Source organism: Bombus bifarius, unplaced genomic scaffold, assembly GCF_011952205.1.
Source record: "Bombus bifarius isolate JDL3187 unplaced genomic scaffold, Bbif_JDL3187 scf7180000008008, whole genome shotgun sequence".
In the NCBI taxonomy this organism is placed as follows: domain Eukaryota; kingdom Metazoa; phylum Arthropoda; class Insecta; order Hymenoptera; family Apidae; genus Bombus; species Bombus bifarius.
The window spans coordinates 171,049-187,882 of NW_022884386.1; the positions used below are offsets into that span (position 1 = coordinate 171,049).

The window sequence follows — 16,834 nt, forward strand, 5'->3', positions numbered from 1 at the left end:
CCGCCCAGATAATAAAATAAAAAACGCCTCTTTTAAATTATCCTTCGGAAGATCCCCTTCAAATCCTCTCGGTTAACTCCGCAAATTTAAATCCGCTCATCGATCGATGCTCCGATTTTTCTTCTTGAATCCACCCCTTGGTCCACGCGTCGTTCCAACTGATTTGCTTAGCGATTCATAGGCGAATGTGCTGTGGCGACTGATATATGCGAGCACTGTTGCGTCGACGAGCTTCGTTTTCCCTGGCCTTTACTTGTTCGCCATACCCCCACACCCACCCAAAAGCGTAAGACTGGCCAGTTTTTGCTCGAGTGCATTAGGAACGCGATATTTCAAGTCCGACCCCGAGCATAGTTCGCTTGCCTCCTCTCTTCTTCCCGCTTTCTACTCCGTGAAACTCGCCAACGGCGAATCCGTTGTGGATGTATACCGCTTTAAAAACAATCGCTATACTCAGGATCTCCCAACGGTTTTCAACAACGGACGACGCTGGCCCGAAGCAACTTTCCGGAGTCTTGGTTCGTATCTAGAGGTTACTCGAGCTAGCGAGGAGGGTCCGTGGCTTTAATGGCATCTCGGACAACTTTGTACCGTTCCGCGCTGTTATTACACATGCGGACACGTGTACGGAGCAGACTCCAAGCAACTTTGATTTCGACGTCCTCCAGGGTACAATTTTGACGCTCCGTAGACCGTTTTGAAGCTTTTTCGGGAGAGATCGCGGCAGATGGCTAAGTTTGCTGTTTCAAGATGGTTTTTGTTGTTTGCGGCAATATAGCGCCTCTCTGGCGATTCAGAAAAATTCGAGATACTAAAATTTTGTTGGTTGTTTCATTGTTGTTTATAATGTCGGGCAAATATGATCGATTGTAGTTTTGAAGATTTCTTATTTTAGGAATTACAACTTTTTACTTTGGGACTTTGTTAATTTATTTATTGGAATTTCTAATGCTGCGATAAGCAATTTGTTTTTTACAGTCACGTCATTATACTAGACACATAATCTCGTTTTTATGGCACCGCTGGTAGACGCGCAGCCGTCATGAAACGATACTACCCTTCCTGTCATGTAGACGTATGGGTTTCATTTTATATCAGCTATCACGGATTTGCAGTATCGCTCGCTGCAGTGGTTGCTCGTCTGCTGTGGTAATTTTGATTTTTATTTCTAAAAGATTACAAGGTTTGTTATACCAGAAGCAATGCGAAAAGGAACATTGACGTTATCAATTTTTATTTATTTTTATTTTCAAACTTTCTCCACGTTAGATTCTATTGACACGGATATTTGGTATCTTTACTAATAGCTAACTTGGTCGATATATTTGAAACAACCGCGTTTTAGACGAATCTCGAACTAATCGTTTCATCAGAAGCACGCGTATCGATCGAGATGTTTTCCGCGCCTTGCAAAGTGCCGATTGCAACGTCTCTCGCGTTCAACTAAACTGCAAGCACGTTATCGAAGCTATTTTCACAAATATTTATCATCGGCTCAACCAGGCTCGATGCATCGATGCCTCCACCGATACGACAGCAGATGCTATGAGTACGGCGTATTTGAAAAACGTCACGTATAACGTTCGTGTCTACAGAACAATTTCAATCTGGACGTTGAAACATTATTCAATAGCAATAACGCGAGCGAGAAACGGGAACGAAACTGCGAACTCACGTAAAGGATAAAACGTGCGTCAGTATCGAGCGAAGGGATGGTTAAATTATATCGCAATTAAACGAATTCCGCGTCTACGTTTAAATGCGACCGAAAATATTACTGTTTTATGTAAATGAGACTGGTTCCGGTTTTGTTTCTGAACAAAAGGAGGAGCTTTTAATAAAATTCTTCTACTGTTTAGTCTGTAATGAAACTGCAATCCTTGATGATGTAATACAAAACAGAAGTATTGACAGAGATATCACACAGCATTTTCTGCTCTTTTATGATTCTCTGAATCTTCAATATTTATACTCAATACAGCTAACAATATAGACGTGCAAATATCGAAGGTAGAATTTCTGTTAAGCTCTTTCCATTTGATTTTTTGATTAGAAAAACTTCATCTCGATGTTTCGTCTACGCTAGAACTACAATTTTACTCAATGTTTTTCTGCCAGAACTATTGGCCAGGGCAAGTACGCTGTTTCACTATATTCTAATGGTCGTTAGCGAGAGAGCCACAGTTTGTATAATCTTTACATGTAAATTCTGTTTGCCTTTTAAGATAATTTGACTCGCGTCAAAGATGATTTCACTCGCGCAAGAAATATAACTCTAACTTTCTTAGGGTTGTTATTCGATCGGTCAATTTAACTTCCATTTGACGCAGTTATAAAAATACTCTTTACATTTTGTATTTTGATGTTGTCGAAAGGAAATTATTCGAAGCGAAGGAAATAGCAAAAGTGTTCACATTTTACGTTTCATCCCTGATCGTGTCACATCGAGCAACATCTATGAAATAGCGACAAACATTTGGAAGGATGGCTCATAAAAATGTACATTTCCACGAGTCTAAATTGCCCATGTATTGCGGGCACAATGAGCAGACGAAATCCTTTGGCTCGTCACGCGTCTATTCTCACGATGGGAATCGCTGATGCTCGGTTTATCCTTCGCGGAGCAAATTCACGGGGGTGACTGCTTATATCGATACTTCACGTTCCGCGAGCAAAGCCCTGTTCGCATTTGTAACTATTCCAGAGTGGTGGACAATCGCTGACGTTTAATACCATCGGATAAAAGTAAGAAATTTCTCGATTCCCAGTCGTCGTTCGATTTTTCTCCAGCTTTTTCTCGCGAACCGTCGTGAGAATCTTTTGCTCCCACGCTGCGAAGCACTCTTCTGCGGATCTATGATACATGGCCGGCAGATTATTGTTCTACGTCCGTTGCACCATGTAACGTCGAGGAGTTCACGTTTTTCCCGCTGATATCACGTGTTCTGCGTGCTTGCTCGCTTGAGAAAGATCGAATTACGAATGATTGGCAAATTTTTGACTTTTTATTGGCGATACTTGTACGTTCATCGACTCGTACATCGTTAACCTGTTTCGTTTAATTGAACGGTCTTTATTATGGGACTTTGAATGGGCATGTCATTACATTTTTAATTTGAAGTACTCTGAACGTTAAATTGATGTTATTGGTAATTTTAACGCAACGACAGTTTCTTTATGCCTGTGCCACAAGAATAAACATCGATATAAAATTCGTAAAAGCCTTTTGATTCATCCATTTCTTTCTGATAAAGAAAAATTGCCTTTTCCTTGCCTTAATTTTTCTATTCTTACTACTTATTATTAATAACATCTGTGCTTGACATAATCTATGTATAGGTATGGATAGGCTTCACGAAAATAAAGAGACTCGCTATTTATAAATTCTTTATTATATGCAATAAAATGATCTTAATCGTTACGCTGAATATTAATGATTTAGTATTACGCTGCCGCACCTAGTTACATGGAAAGCGGTATAACAAGATTTTTGCGGAGATTACAGCAGGAAGAGATCGAAATCGGATTTCTGGTTCCATGGATATTCGGCATTGAGCCAAAGCCGATTATGATAACTTGTCCATGTCAGTTTGGACAGTTATAAGGGTTCAACCTCGGCTCCGCCTTGGCAATAGTTGTTTCTCGCGACTAATGATGATAATTGGAGTGGGTCGTGGGCCTCGTTTCGCCGAAGACGATTAATCAAAAGGCCTGTAACTTCGATATTGGAAGCTCGTTTATCCGCTGTTGCCAATAGACGAATCACAGACACGATTTTAATGACGATGAAACGCGCTTTAGGATGTAACGAAACAAGAGATGTATTGCCACGTGTGTTTTGCAAATGGTTATGATTTGTATGCAAAGCTTATTATATTTAATCTATTCAAAATCTCTTATATTATTGTAATATCGTGATGTAATACTGTTTACAAAGAGTGGACAATAGAGATGTTAATCAGACAGAAAAAGACGATTGTTGATTAACTTGAACTATTCACACCAAACGTACAGAAAACAGCGCAATCCACACTCTCTCGGCAACGCCACTCGCAACCTCTGTCTCCGCTCCACTCGCACTCGGCTCCTCCGCTCGCACTCTCTGCTTTTCGACTGACCCTCTCTGGCCGTTGTCCCATTCTGTTGTCCTTTTCCTAGGCCCACAGCACACGTGTTCTGCAGACGCTCGTAGCCAGGGTCACGTAGCTCTTTTCCACGAAACTATGCACTTGAAAAGACCGATGACACATTGATGGGCCCGACGGCGCCTCGGCTCTCGCGACATTGTTCATAGTTCGCCCGATATTTCTTAGGCCTTTCGTCCACGATACTACATTATTATAATATTGTGGAGCTTTTTCTAATTTGGTTATCGTTTGCCAAATACGAACTAATTTAATAATTCAGAGCACGTTAGGTTTAAGATTTGGTTTGGATTAAATCTATCGATGTTCGGATAAGAGTTAGATTAGCTGTGAATTAGATTTATCGAGTTTCGTGTTTATTGAAATTCACGAAGATGGATCTTTTCTAATCGAATTGATTTACTAATATCTTTCATTTTTTAGACTCAACTAATAATTATATGTTCCCTTTTATTAATTATATTTACGTAAATATTACGTGAATATCTAGACAAGTACCGTTATAAATCTTAATCATACAGAAATTAATCACGCGATAAATGCACCCAGCTAAATAACCACTAGAGTAAATAAAAGGCACGTAATTCCGATAAGGAACCCCGTAACGGGTGAACCGTATCGTTAGTTGTTCAAAGAAGCTACTAAACAGCTTTCCCCGTACGCTGATGAAGGGGAGTGCTCGGAAATTTCCACCGCAAGTACGCCGGAAATTGCCCTGAATTAATTTTCACTGACGTTAGTGCGGTATCTTGTTAATGCTCGAACAGATTCGGTAATACTGCTCTATAACTATAAGGATTCGCATGGACTAATCTCCTTGATCGACGGCGAGCAGATGCAACCGGGCCAAAATTATATCGAAGGAACGCAGCCGGTAAAATTAGTCTCGCCGCGGCAATATTTCGATAACGCGGAGCGTTAATGGGACGTGATTCAGAGAATTCTGTAACTAACGTCTCTAATCCATCCTGGGGACGACAATGGATCGTCCGAGCGCGAAATTCTATTATGCTATCGCCGAGACAGTGATCAACGAGCGTGCCGTTAAAGAAAGGCCTCGATAAGGTCCTCCCGTTCCAATCGATATCCTTAAGTTGGCCCCATTTATACATCGTAGATTAATCTGGGTCAATCGGAAAGATTCATGGAAAGAATAATATGGCGAAGTTCTTAAGAGAAACTTCGTATCGCAGCGACTTCTTGTAAACTTAATCTCCTTCTTTAGCGGTGCTTCGTGAAAATGGTAGTGGAGGTCGTATGAAAATGCATCTGGGAGGTATTTCTCATGAATAAAACGGTTAAGTCCTGGGACCCGTAAAAGATTTTTCAAGTTATATCCTAAGATATACGATAGATAATTGTAAGGTATAATAATATATTTAGATAACTCTAAGATACATACTTTTTAAATCGACGATCTTTGTTAGAGGAAATGAAGTATTCTGAAATTAACCAAACTCTTACGAGTTACCTATGACTCGATAATAATTGAAGATTGACGAAGTTGACATAGTTGGAATTAAAATTCTTTTCTTCCCATTATACATATTATAATTGCAGTTATTCATAAAAGACGCGCGAACGATTCTCCTTTTTCTACACGTCGGCAATATTCTTTCGTAAACTCTACTGCGTTTAATTAGCATCCGTTTTACGAATTCACGTAATTTCTGATGAAAATTAACAGTACATTTATCAATTGGAAATCCATGGGAATCTATCACGTAGGATCGAAACGGGCAAAGAATTAACCAGTCTACTAAACGATACCACGAGGCGAACAACGAGCTGATAATTCTAACACTCGAATGGATCCACTAAATCATTACGAACAAAGCGATACACGGAGGGAGTGGCGGTTGTACTCGCTCGTTCGCCGAGCGAACGGTACTGATTCACTTTGGCAGGGCATTTATCACTCAACGTCCGGCGTATCGCATGAGTTTCGAAACGTTGCCTGTTTCGTGACTGCCTAACGAGGAAAATAGTTGGCTCGCGACGTCTGCACGTGCACGGCTTCGTCGCTGCGCCGTTAGCGTGCGTATTATCGCGTGCTCGCACTAACGCGTGCACACGTGCACCGCACCGGCATTATACATATTTATGGCGCGCGAACAGAGACATAGAGCGGACAGGAGGCGGCGCGGCGAGTGCGCAGCCAATTAAAGTGCAAATCTATGGAGATGCGGATGAAATTCCAAGTAGCACAGTAACCGGACATAAAACCCTCATAAAGCCGAAACACGGCCCGAACTAATCGACATCCGCTGCTGCTGTGACAATCGGCGGTGAAGAACTCGCAAGAAGAAGGACGACGAGACGAACGTTTGCGAGGACGATGGAAGGAAACGAGGCCTTCGACGACGACGAAGGGTAGTTGATAGATTCGAGGGCAGCGGGATTCGTTGTATCGCGCAAGATGAGAATTCCGTGTCGATCGACGACCGTGGTATCGCAGGACGATGGATACGTTTGAGTCTAGAAGAGTTCTTTCGTAGAAATTCGTGGCCGCTTCGTAAAACGCGGATAAAGTAAAAAGTCAGCTGAGAATAGGGGAATCTTAACTCTCAGTGCTGCAGACGTTTTTTATGGAGCGTCTAGTCGTTACTGATGGTAGAATGATAGTAGAATTTCTTGCAAATAATTTCTATCTGTATTATTCGTTAATGAATTATTTTCAAATTTCTGACGATTCGTTGAACGGCAACAGTTTCGTTGTAGCGTAAAAACGGAATTTCGAAACGTTTGCGTTAGAAAGCGCAATTTCGTTGAAAATGATCGATATGTTCGTTGGTTTAGTCGCCAAAATTTTCAAACAAATCGATGCAGCAAACCAAATAATTCCACTGCAAGTCAGTTGGTGCCGAGGTAGCACGGGTGTGAGCAAACAGGGGAATGGGATCGTGACAAATTGAATCATCATCAATATCAGAGAAACAAGTAAACAGTGGGAGCAGCGTTCCTCCTGCATCGAAGTTGATAAATTAATAACGACGAACCGATGGCGTAAGCAGGAGGCGAGGGGCGCGATGAGGGGGTGGTGCGCTGGATGGGTTGAAGTGGAAAAAAATGTTCGATGCCCAACCGAAACTGGAGAACGTGAAAAATGCAGAACGTCGCGCGTGTATCAGCTGCTGTCCAATAAATTTCTCCCGTTCGTCGAACTCTGTATTTTGTTCAAATTTCATGGGGCCACTGCTACCTTCGACCAAAAATTCGACGATTTAAGTCTTCAGGAACGAACGCAATTGGCTCTCAATTCCAATACAAAATATCGTTTGCGTGTACGAAACTCGCGGAATCGCGATTTTTCTCGCCGCACATCAATCCCCGATTGTTCCCTGACGAAATTTATCGCGTTTTAAATTTCCGTTTGACCGCTCGTTACGTCGTGCAATCGTTCTTCATCAAAGAGACAATGCTATCACGGACAACGTGAAATCGAGAATATCCCGATTACGTACAAACGAAGCACGTAATTCTCCATCTAATATCGGCGATAACGAACGATCCTCTAAAATCTAGCACCGCCCTTCTGCCTCCTCTCTTCGTCTCACCCTTTGTCCCCCTCTGTGTCGGCTACAGTCGCCATTTCGTCTATTAGCAGGGTAATGCGCTTGGCTTGCGTCGCAGGAGGCCAGCTGCGCGTAAGAGCCGGCTTGTGCGCGTTTAAACGAAAATTATTAGACGCTTGCGAAGGGCTGACCACAGCCGGTCGTCGACTGTATCCGACGCCATTACGCGGCGGCCGCCACGTCGGATCGGAATATCACGATCTAGCGGAAGTCGGCTAACTGAAATTGACCGGCGTCCGGTTCATTAGAATTTAATGCCGGGCAAAGTGAACGCTAAGTGGATCTTTTCGCGCCGCTGTCGTCCTCCATCGCTTCGCAGAGAGGCTCGCCATTTAATTCGCCGCGAGAGCCTAACGCTGTTTTCGCGTCTCATACTCTAAAGGTAGGATCTAGATGGCTGAAGATTGACTCGTTGAATTTGAATTTCCACGGTTTGAGTCGGTGGAGGCAGGATAGATTTCATCGTGTGAAAGTGGATTTGGATAAGAGGCGGCAAAAGTGGCGCAAGATGCGTGAAGAGGGAGTTTGGGTTATGCAGATTTTAGATAAATTGAAATTAAATTAGACTTGGTTTCATTTACAGGATCGCAGAATATTCCAAGTTTTTACAAATGAAGCTTTGAAGTTAACGTTGCTAAGAAATGGACAGTAGATGAAGCTTTCCAAGCTGTAGCGTAAAGCAAAGGACAGACGTAAGGAGGATAAATACGATCCGAAATTGAAAATCACGGATTTAGAGCGTCGGTGGGTTAAGCGAAGCAGAAATCTCCCTTACTTGAAAGAAAACACGAATTGCCGAGTAAAAAGTGGCAGACCCGTGACCTCGTAGCCACGACGGCGTGTATTCTCGTCCCGTGATTCATACGTTTCGCGACGTAGGTCTCCGTGAACACGCTATGGGGTTACAGACGGTCCATAATGGTCTGCAGCGAAGTAGAAAAGGAAGAAACGTTCATGAACGGAGAAAAAATTCCAGCGAGAACAGATCCCGGGGATAAAATAGCGGAATAGCGACACAGAAACTGGACTTTGATTCTCATTTTATTTGCAGAGGATTTCCTCCTTTATCCGTGATTTCGTTCGTCCCATCTAATGGCCCCATTCGCTCTTGACATTCGATTTTCACATTGCTCCGTTCCCATTCAACCTCTTTTCTTCCGCTCTTTTTTTAAAAAAAGGGATCACACTACTAGCGACCTTGGACTTGCTTCGCCAAACACAGAAGTTTCTTAGCCCATTCGCCATGGACGTTAAACGAAATCCGCGTAATCGAGTCCGAATCGATGGATTAAGAATCCAATTGGAATTGTCCGACCTGTTTCTATTTCGTCCTTCCTCTCGTCCTTTGCTTTCTCAGTTTTACCGTGACATTCCTCGAAACCCTTACCCTCGCTCCTCTTCCAATCGTCTTCCTAACATATTCACAGTCCTAAAACGTTTACCTACATGGACGTTTTTCTCGAATATATCTCCAGAGGCGGCCTCAATGGTGTTTGGCGGTGATGGTGGCGGTGGTGGTTAATGGTGGCGGCGGCGGCGGCGGCACCAGCAATAAAGTTTGCTTTATTTTTACTGCCCCTCTGACCAAGTACCGTCCCGTATTTCCTCGGGATATTGACATATCGGGTGTGCCTGGGCTTTTTCTCTTAACACTCTTTTTACACCGCCACGGAATTTATGTCTTCTTCCACAGTTCTACTTTTCTTTTCCTACCTTTGCACCGATCTACATTTCTTCCTGCACCACTTCTCTCTCCCTCCCTCTTTGCCTCTGCTTTACTTTACAGTTAGGAAACTCTGTCTTCGTTCGATTCCCGTGTCCTCGTGGTTAGCTCGTTGTCTCTTTCGTTCACACTGTCGATCCTTCTCCTCGTCGATTTCAGCAAAGAGGAGCAAGACAATCAATCACGCGCACATATTCCCACGTTTGCAAAATCAACCGGAAATCTCTATTAGACGTCGAATAGATCGGAACTTTTCTACTTGATCACGGTCACGATGGATTGACGTTTATGAGAACGAGATTGTTGTAATTTGCGATTATTTGTCGAACGGAAGGCGCGTAGTTTTGTGTAAATGCAGTGCAATAGAATTTAAAAGGTTTGTAGGATATTTGATGTACGGTAAACTAAACAGGAAATGAAGCGGATTAATCATATGATCGAACAGTTTAATTTTATATGTATATTTGTGCTGATAGCGCAAGTATGAAAGAGGTATGTTTACAATAATAATAATAACCAGTTTATAGCTAGGTACATTCAAAGAACGTAACGATAGCAAACAAAAGAGCATCAGATAATTGTATAGCGAAATACCGTATTGATTTTCACTTCGTTATCACAAAATCTATTCTATTAAATCGTTGTTTTTATGAAGCATAATTACCGTGTTACGCTTCAATCATTTCGACCGGATTATTCAGCGAATTGTCTTTTTCTTTTATAATAAAGTGGTACATCAACAAAATGTTTCCATTTAATGAATATATTAACATTATCTATCTTTCGAAACATACACGCATTTCCATAACGTTAGAAAAATCGAACATTACAATCTTTCAACATTTTACATGATGAAATAATGATAGAGTCGTATAAGTAGTAATATCATCGAATCATTAGCAGTAATCGTTTCCATTCGCAATAGAATTTACGTTTGCAAGCTTCATAGAGCAACGCCAGTGATCTTGATAGAACGACAGTTTATTAATCGTCGCGAGGTCTAGATCCGGCTGTGAAAAGTGTAATAAAAGCAGAAAGAGAGAAACGGACGCGTTCGAGCCAGCAAAAACAATGAGCAATCGCTCGTCCAGGGACTTATATTCTTCCTGGTGCTCCATTTTTCGCCGGCTTTGTATTTATCGGCATCCTGGGACACGACAGTGTAATAGCGACTCGAAAAAAAGCGAAATCCAAGCGAAAGGGTGGTGGTAGGACGGTGGTGGAAAAAGAAGGGTGGTCACGGTCGACCACAGAAAAAACGTAATCGGAATGTTGGGTAGAAAACGGATCGAATGAACCTGACAAAGGGAACCGTGGCAATATCGTTTGAACTGCAATTGCAATCGTAGAGAAGAGTGCGGGGAGCAGGATGCATTCCGTCACTTTGTGAGAAAAATTACATTTTCTGGTCGGTTCGACGGTGGTTTGGACCAGCTCGGTACACTGACAATTGCAGTAAAATAAATATTATAGTTTCATGCTTGTCATCGGACGCCACACATGCGTTAGCGCTAAGTCGGACTTAAAGCACCAATTTTAACCACATTTATTCGATTGTCACGATATTATATTTGGAATTAGACCGATAACCGGGTTAATGTATCAATTACGTCGAAATACTTTACGATGTATAATATTTTCATTGCGCTAACAATCTCGTATTTATCAATTCTTGAAGATAAATGTCACGCGACTATTCGTGTAGATATAATTCCAGTTTTCCGTTTATCAGCGCGTGGCATTGATAATGGCACACCTCAAAAAATTTCAAATTTGCTTTTATTGAAAGTCTACATCTTTTTTCTATTTTTTATCGTATGAAATGGTATATTTATAATACCAACAGTTCTGCGTCAGAGGACAAAATTATTATTTACTTCGCTATTAATCTAACCTCGATTTTACAATAATAGTTGCTCGTCTTCGATAATTTTGCGACGCTACAAGTGTTAGTGGCACATTTTGCGTTAGGTCAGCCTTGTAATGTCGTTGAAATGACTCACGAAGATTTCTTTGTAAATTTTCAAAAGCCTTCCCTATAATATGCCAGTATCAATATCAAGCAGCGTTGTAGTAAATCGAAGATGCGTTTAACGCTATATAACACGCTATATCGTTCAGAAATGCGCTCCTTAACAGCGAATTTCAGAACGGGAGCTTGCTCGTGAAATAAGTGCGTCGCGTTTGCCATTTCTTAATTGCGTGCCTTTGCAAAGAGACGCGCCAGGCTCTCTGTGCAAAGCTGTTTCTCTAACCTTTCTCGCGTCTGGTTTCAGGTCAAGTGGACCTTTGGACACAAACGACAAACGGCTGCGCGTGCAGTTTTAATTCGTCCAGCAACGAGTGTGCGTGCTGCGTTCCATCCGGAGGATGCAGCTGCGGCGCTGCGTCGCCGGATAGATGCGCCCAATGCGGCTTGGAGCAATACTGCGCTAACAGTAAGTAGCATCGTTATGCTTCGTGAGTTGTGTTCGTTAATTCATTAGTTTCCATATTCCTTGTGTCCTGTTAAGAGACAAACGTGTATTTACCATCGGTTCAATGGCCTTTTCACACCATGGTGTCTTCGAAAAAGGGTAATTTTTGAGGGATTTAAGTAACTTGAAATCTTATAGACTTTATATCTGTAACTCCAAGCTCCAAATGTAGAATTTGTGGTTTTTTATATGTGCACGAAGCGTTCACGGTATTAATTGTCAGCATTTTTCCTTGTAAATTGTAGGTATGTTTAAGAAAAATTGAAATTGAGTTCGTTTCAGTATTTTTATGTTCAATACGATGTCCTAGACAGTTTTCTTAATTCCAATATAGTGTACGCATAGTACGAAAAAACTTTAAAATTAATATCGTTACAATTTTTGTTATAGTATATGAAAATGAATATTAATGAGACGATTGCGACAATACGAATACGAATACGACAAAATTCAAGGTTACTTGAATCGTACTTATTGGAAGCTAATAATGCGAACATTCTGTACGTACACTTAGATATACAAATTAATATAGTATAATGACAGTACGTTAACAAACGAGTTTATTTGAAAAGTCGGTCCAATCAATTCAGAAAGACACTAGTTTCTTTCGTGTCTACTTGTTCAGTTCATCGAATGTTGAAATACGACCGGCGCCCACGAAACAGCCGAAACGAGGTTTCCAGTTGGGTTGAATTCGCCAGCGTCCTAAAATTGTAACTTCCAATTAAGCTCTTCCGATATTAAACTCGTTAGAGATCCAACTAGCAGTTTGCAACACCACTGCCGTTTTCCGTTCCAATCGTCAGATTCGTGTATTGACTTTCCACCTCCGCTCGAGGAATGTAATTACATGACGCGCGTGCCTTTGAGTAGGGATCGACGTTAGAAACAAGATTCACGTCATTAAGCCATTCTAAGTTCTCTTGGCCATAGATACTTCGCATTTTGTCGCTCGTATTAAAATTGAAACGTATCGGATGAAATCTCTTTAGAGAAGTTGCGACAGATTACGGAATTAACAACGATAGTAGCTGTATAAATAATAGCTGTATCCAGGACCAACCAGAAAAAGCATAGAGTTGCAAAGTCACGCTGGTGGATATGGGAAATCCTTTTGTAACATGAGAAACGATCGGTAATTCACAAAAGACAGCACGAAGTAGCGCTAGAGAAAATGTCAGAAACGCTGGTGAAAAAGAGGGACAGGATTTCTTTGGAATGTTTGCGAACGAGCCCCTCCAACAGAACAGTTTGGTAAAGTATAAATCCCGCTAGCGAAATTACTACCGTGTCCCGTGGCTTTTCTTTCTGGTAAGTAATTACGTCAGTGGTTCTTTCTACCTTCTTCATCCATCTAACTCCTTCTCTTCTTACGTTAATTACATCTGACGTTATTGCCCCCACATCCCATCCATCAAACCTTTCTTTCCTTTGAACCCTTCTTCTACACACGGTTGAAACGTACACCCCTCCGTCTTTTAATCATACCAGGGACCATTAATGGCGTCTTACTCTTATTTTTCCTTGCGTTGCGTGCCGATTATTTTTCAACCTGTTCTCTCATTTTCGTAAAAGTTGACAGCGGAACTCTAGCTCGACGAGACTAACGAGTTTCCGATTAATTGATTTATCGATCCGGTTTAAACATATTTCCATTAATTCGGAGGCTCGTTCGATGGATAATGGGACTTGTATGGAATTTCCAACCTGTTATCGTTTATCCTTCGCTGTTCTCGAGGGATACTTTTGTGATTCTAAAGCGTTATCGATAGGATCTTTTAAAGTTTTTATTTCTCACCAGTATGAAAAGCATAGTATTGCTATATACCAGAAAAATAAGACGAATAACAAAAGTTTCATATATGGAATTTATACGATAATTTTTAAACTCATTACGCGGTGTCATTCGTAATATTAAAAATTTAATACTCCGATAATTGCCTGTGTTCGATACTTAAACGATTTTGGAATCCAATATCATCGGAAAGATACTTTGTTCAATTACCACTATGTCGTCTCTCATTTTTAATACTGTTAGTCGAAATTAGGAAATACAGACTTTTTCCGTAAGAGACGACGTTTCCAACGCCATTCCACGATAGACAAATTACGAATCAATTGGGATAACGCAAGAAAGTTATAATATTACGTGCCGGTGTGGCGACTGTTCGTCGCGTCGCGTCGCCTCGAATGGAAAAGACGAAGGTCCGCCTTGTCTCCACGGGCGTCGTCAGTACGATGTAAGCAAGAAAAATCGTTATAAGCGACGGAGCACTTTCCTTTCGCTCCGGTGTTACGCTTCCACGTGACCCGGATTCCTTGTAGACAATGGCGAAATGTATCGCGAGGGAGGATGCATCGAATAAATATTTCCCCGAAATATTTATTGGCTAAAATTTGAAATTTTACCGCACCAAGTTATTTCTGTTTCTTAATGACTGACGAAACGTGTCAAATTGTAATATTTGAAAGAAAATTAATTAACTGTGACGATGTGGATTAAATAATTATGGTTACTAAATTAGGTGATGTGGACCTAAAATGTCCTAATCTGAAAATAGTTAATATGATTTCCTTAAAAAGTAATTTTATTTCTGCGAGGAATTTGATCGAAAGACGAAAACACTAGTTTTGAACGGAAAAAGGAAAGTGAAGGAAGCGCTTTTCCTCTTAAGAATGCCAGAGAATCGTGCTTTAGATTCGAAGATATTCAGTGTTAGAAAACGATGACTGGACGAAAACTTGCAGAAATAGGGTATGCTGGAATCATTTATTGGCTTGGACACAATGGTTATATAGACAACTGATAATGGGACAGGAGAAGAGTATTTTCTTCCTTCCTACGAGGAAAATGTCGAAAGTGGGTTACGAAGTTAATATGATAAAAATTCTAACTCAAACTTAATATCGGGTCATTACGAAAAGAATTTAATTTAAACTGCAGGCTAATTTTACTTACACTGCTATTCATTCATTAACATTTTTTACCTGCTTCAGGCCCTACAGTGAAAAATAGATGTAATTGGAATAAAATTAATTGCAATTTATATACCTTCAATTTTATACATGATAATTAAATTAAATAGACTAAATTAAATAATTAAAAACCTAAACAGAAATTCGTTTCGCTAATTAAATGTTATAGCAAGACTAACGTTATTATATATATATTGTCTACACTTATTTTACTCTTAAACTCTCTACAAATGTACAAACATCTGCAAACTAATTATATACGATATATATTATTATACATATTATTTACAACATACAAATGTACATTATACATGTATATGATGTGTATATATATACATCATAGAATATCTTGCATCATCTGAAAATAAAATTTTCAGAATAGTTTCGATGCTCTATACAAGAGTAAGAAATAGCTCTTTTGTGCGTCTACCTCATGCCTGACGCAACGTACATTTAATTAACATCGATCGGCTGTGAAGCAATGCTTTCCGATCGGTCGAGTGCAACAGGTGTGTTTGAAATGGATTTTTTTCGATGTAAGAAGAGAAATGCTTCCGAAAACCCTGTATGTATCATGAAAGCATTGGATGGAGTTGACTCGGTCAAATTTGTCCCAGCCAACTTCAACCAAATTAACCACAAATTAAATTAAACAGACATAACAATCACGTACGGTCTGAGCATTTCACGCGTTCAATGATCAATTATACATCTATGTACATACCACTCGCTAAATTGCGTGATAAACCTTCATTCGTAACGTTATTATGTATAATCGGGTCTGGATTATTCATACGGCCGACAATATTGCCAGCCGATGAGTCCATTAATGTAGGAAATGTTTCCGATTGAAAGCAGGATATATAATTCACTTCCATTTTTAATCCTCAAAATGTTGCGGTTAATGGGCTTCTGGTTTTCTCGATCTATCCGTCGACGATTTATGGATTTTCTCTGTCTCTGTTTCAGTGTGCAACATAACGTTGGACAGCAGACAGTTGTTCAGCAAATCGGATCGCGGCTTTGGGCAAATAAAGTCGCCGTCCCTCGAAGGACCATCAAGGTGTACCTATAGGTTTGTGCCGGACACCGGCCAGCGAGTCGAGTTGCAGATCTATCGATTGATCTCCATCGGACGACATAACGGCACAGCGTAAGTAATTTTTATAGTATTTCGCCATTATTCGGGATAACCACTAGACTACCGTTTCCATTCGGCTACATATAGATCGGAATATAAACATTATTTTTCGCTGTCAAACAAAAGTTCTGTATGATGGAACTCGATAATCGAAGTAAATTAGAATTCCAATAAACCGATATAGGTTAGAATTTACGAAGTTTAAACGATATCTATGTTGGCAGAGAACGTTGCTTTCGGTGATATTCTTGCATATTTATATGAAACACGAGGATTTATTACTGTTGGACTGTTTTCATGTTCTATTCTTTAATTGAGTTACAAGATTAACGTTTTCGTTTTGTGTCAGGATTCGTACAGGTAGATATTCGGTATCAAGTTCCAACGTTGAATGCGAATTATTCATTCCGATTGATTTACTCTTTGTTAATTTTGTTAGCTTATCATCGCTTTCTCATGTCCTACCCTTTGCGATATTTTTGCAATATGCTGTCTGCTTTACTGAAGATTATATTAAAATTTCAATCATATATAGTAAATAAATTGTATATAATGATCATAAATAAATGATAAATAAATTTTGCTTTATCACCCTTTTGAAATGTAAAGAATCAACAAATCACACCGAAAGTGTAATTATCGACATGCCAAGAGGTAGCTTAATACATTCACATTTATATAGATAAAAATCGGACTCTATTAAAAGAATCTTGTTGATAGGACATATTCACGACGCATATGTTTGTGTCACTAAATGCGCACGTGTAAAGCGACACATCACCCTTATAAAAATGGAA

General features: G+C 40.3%; 1 protein-coding gene across 5 annotated transcripts in view; it reads left to right on the forward strand.

Moving 5' to 3' along the window:
- The window catches only part of LOC117206565, a 271,415-nt gene that overhangs the window by 89,799 nt on the left and 164,782 nt on the right, over nt 1-16,834 (forward strand). For all 5 annotated transcript variants that reach the window (XM_033446038.1, XM_033446040.1, XM_033446039.1 and 2 more), the window contains exons 3-4: nt 11,720-11,881; nt 15,866-16,049. In XM_033446038.1, coding sequence (XP_033301929.1) covers nt 11,720-11,881; nt 15,866-16,049 — 346 coding nt within the window. The remainder of the gene's footprint in view (nt 1-11,719; nt 11,882-15,865; nt 16,050-16,834) is intronic.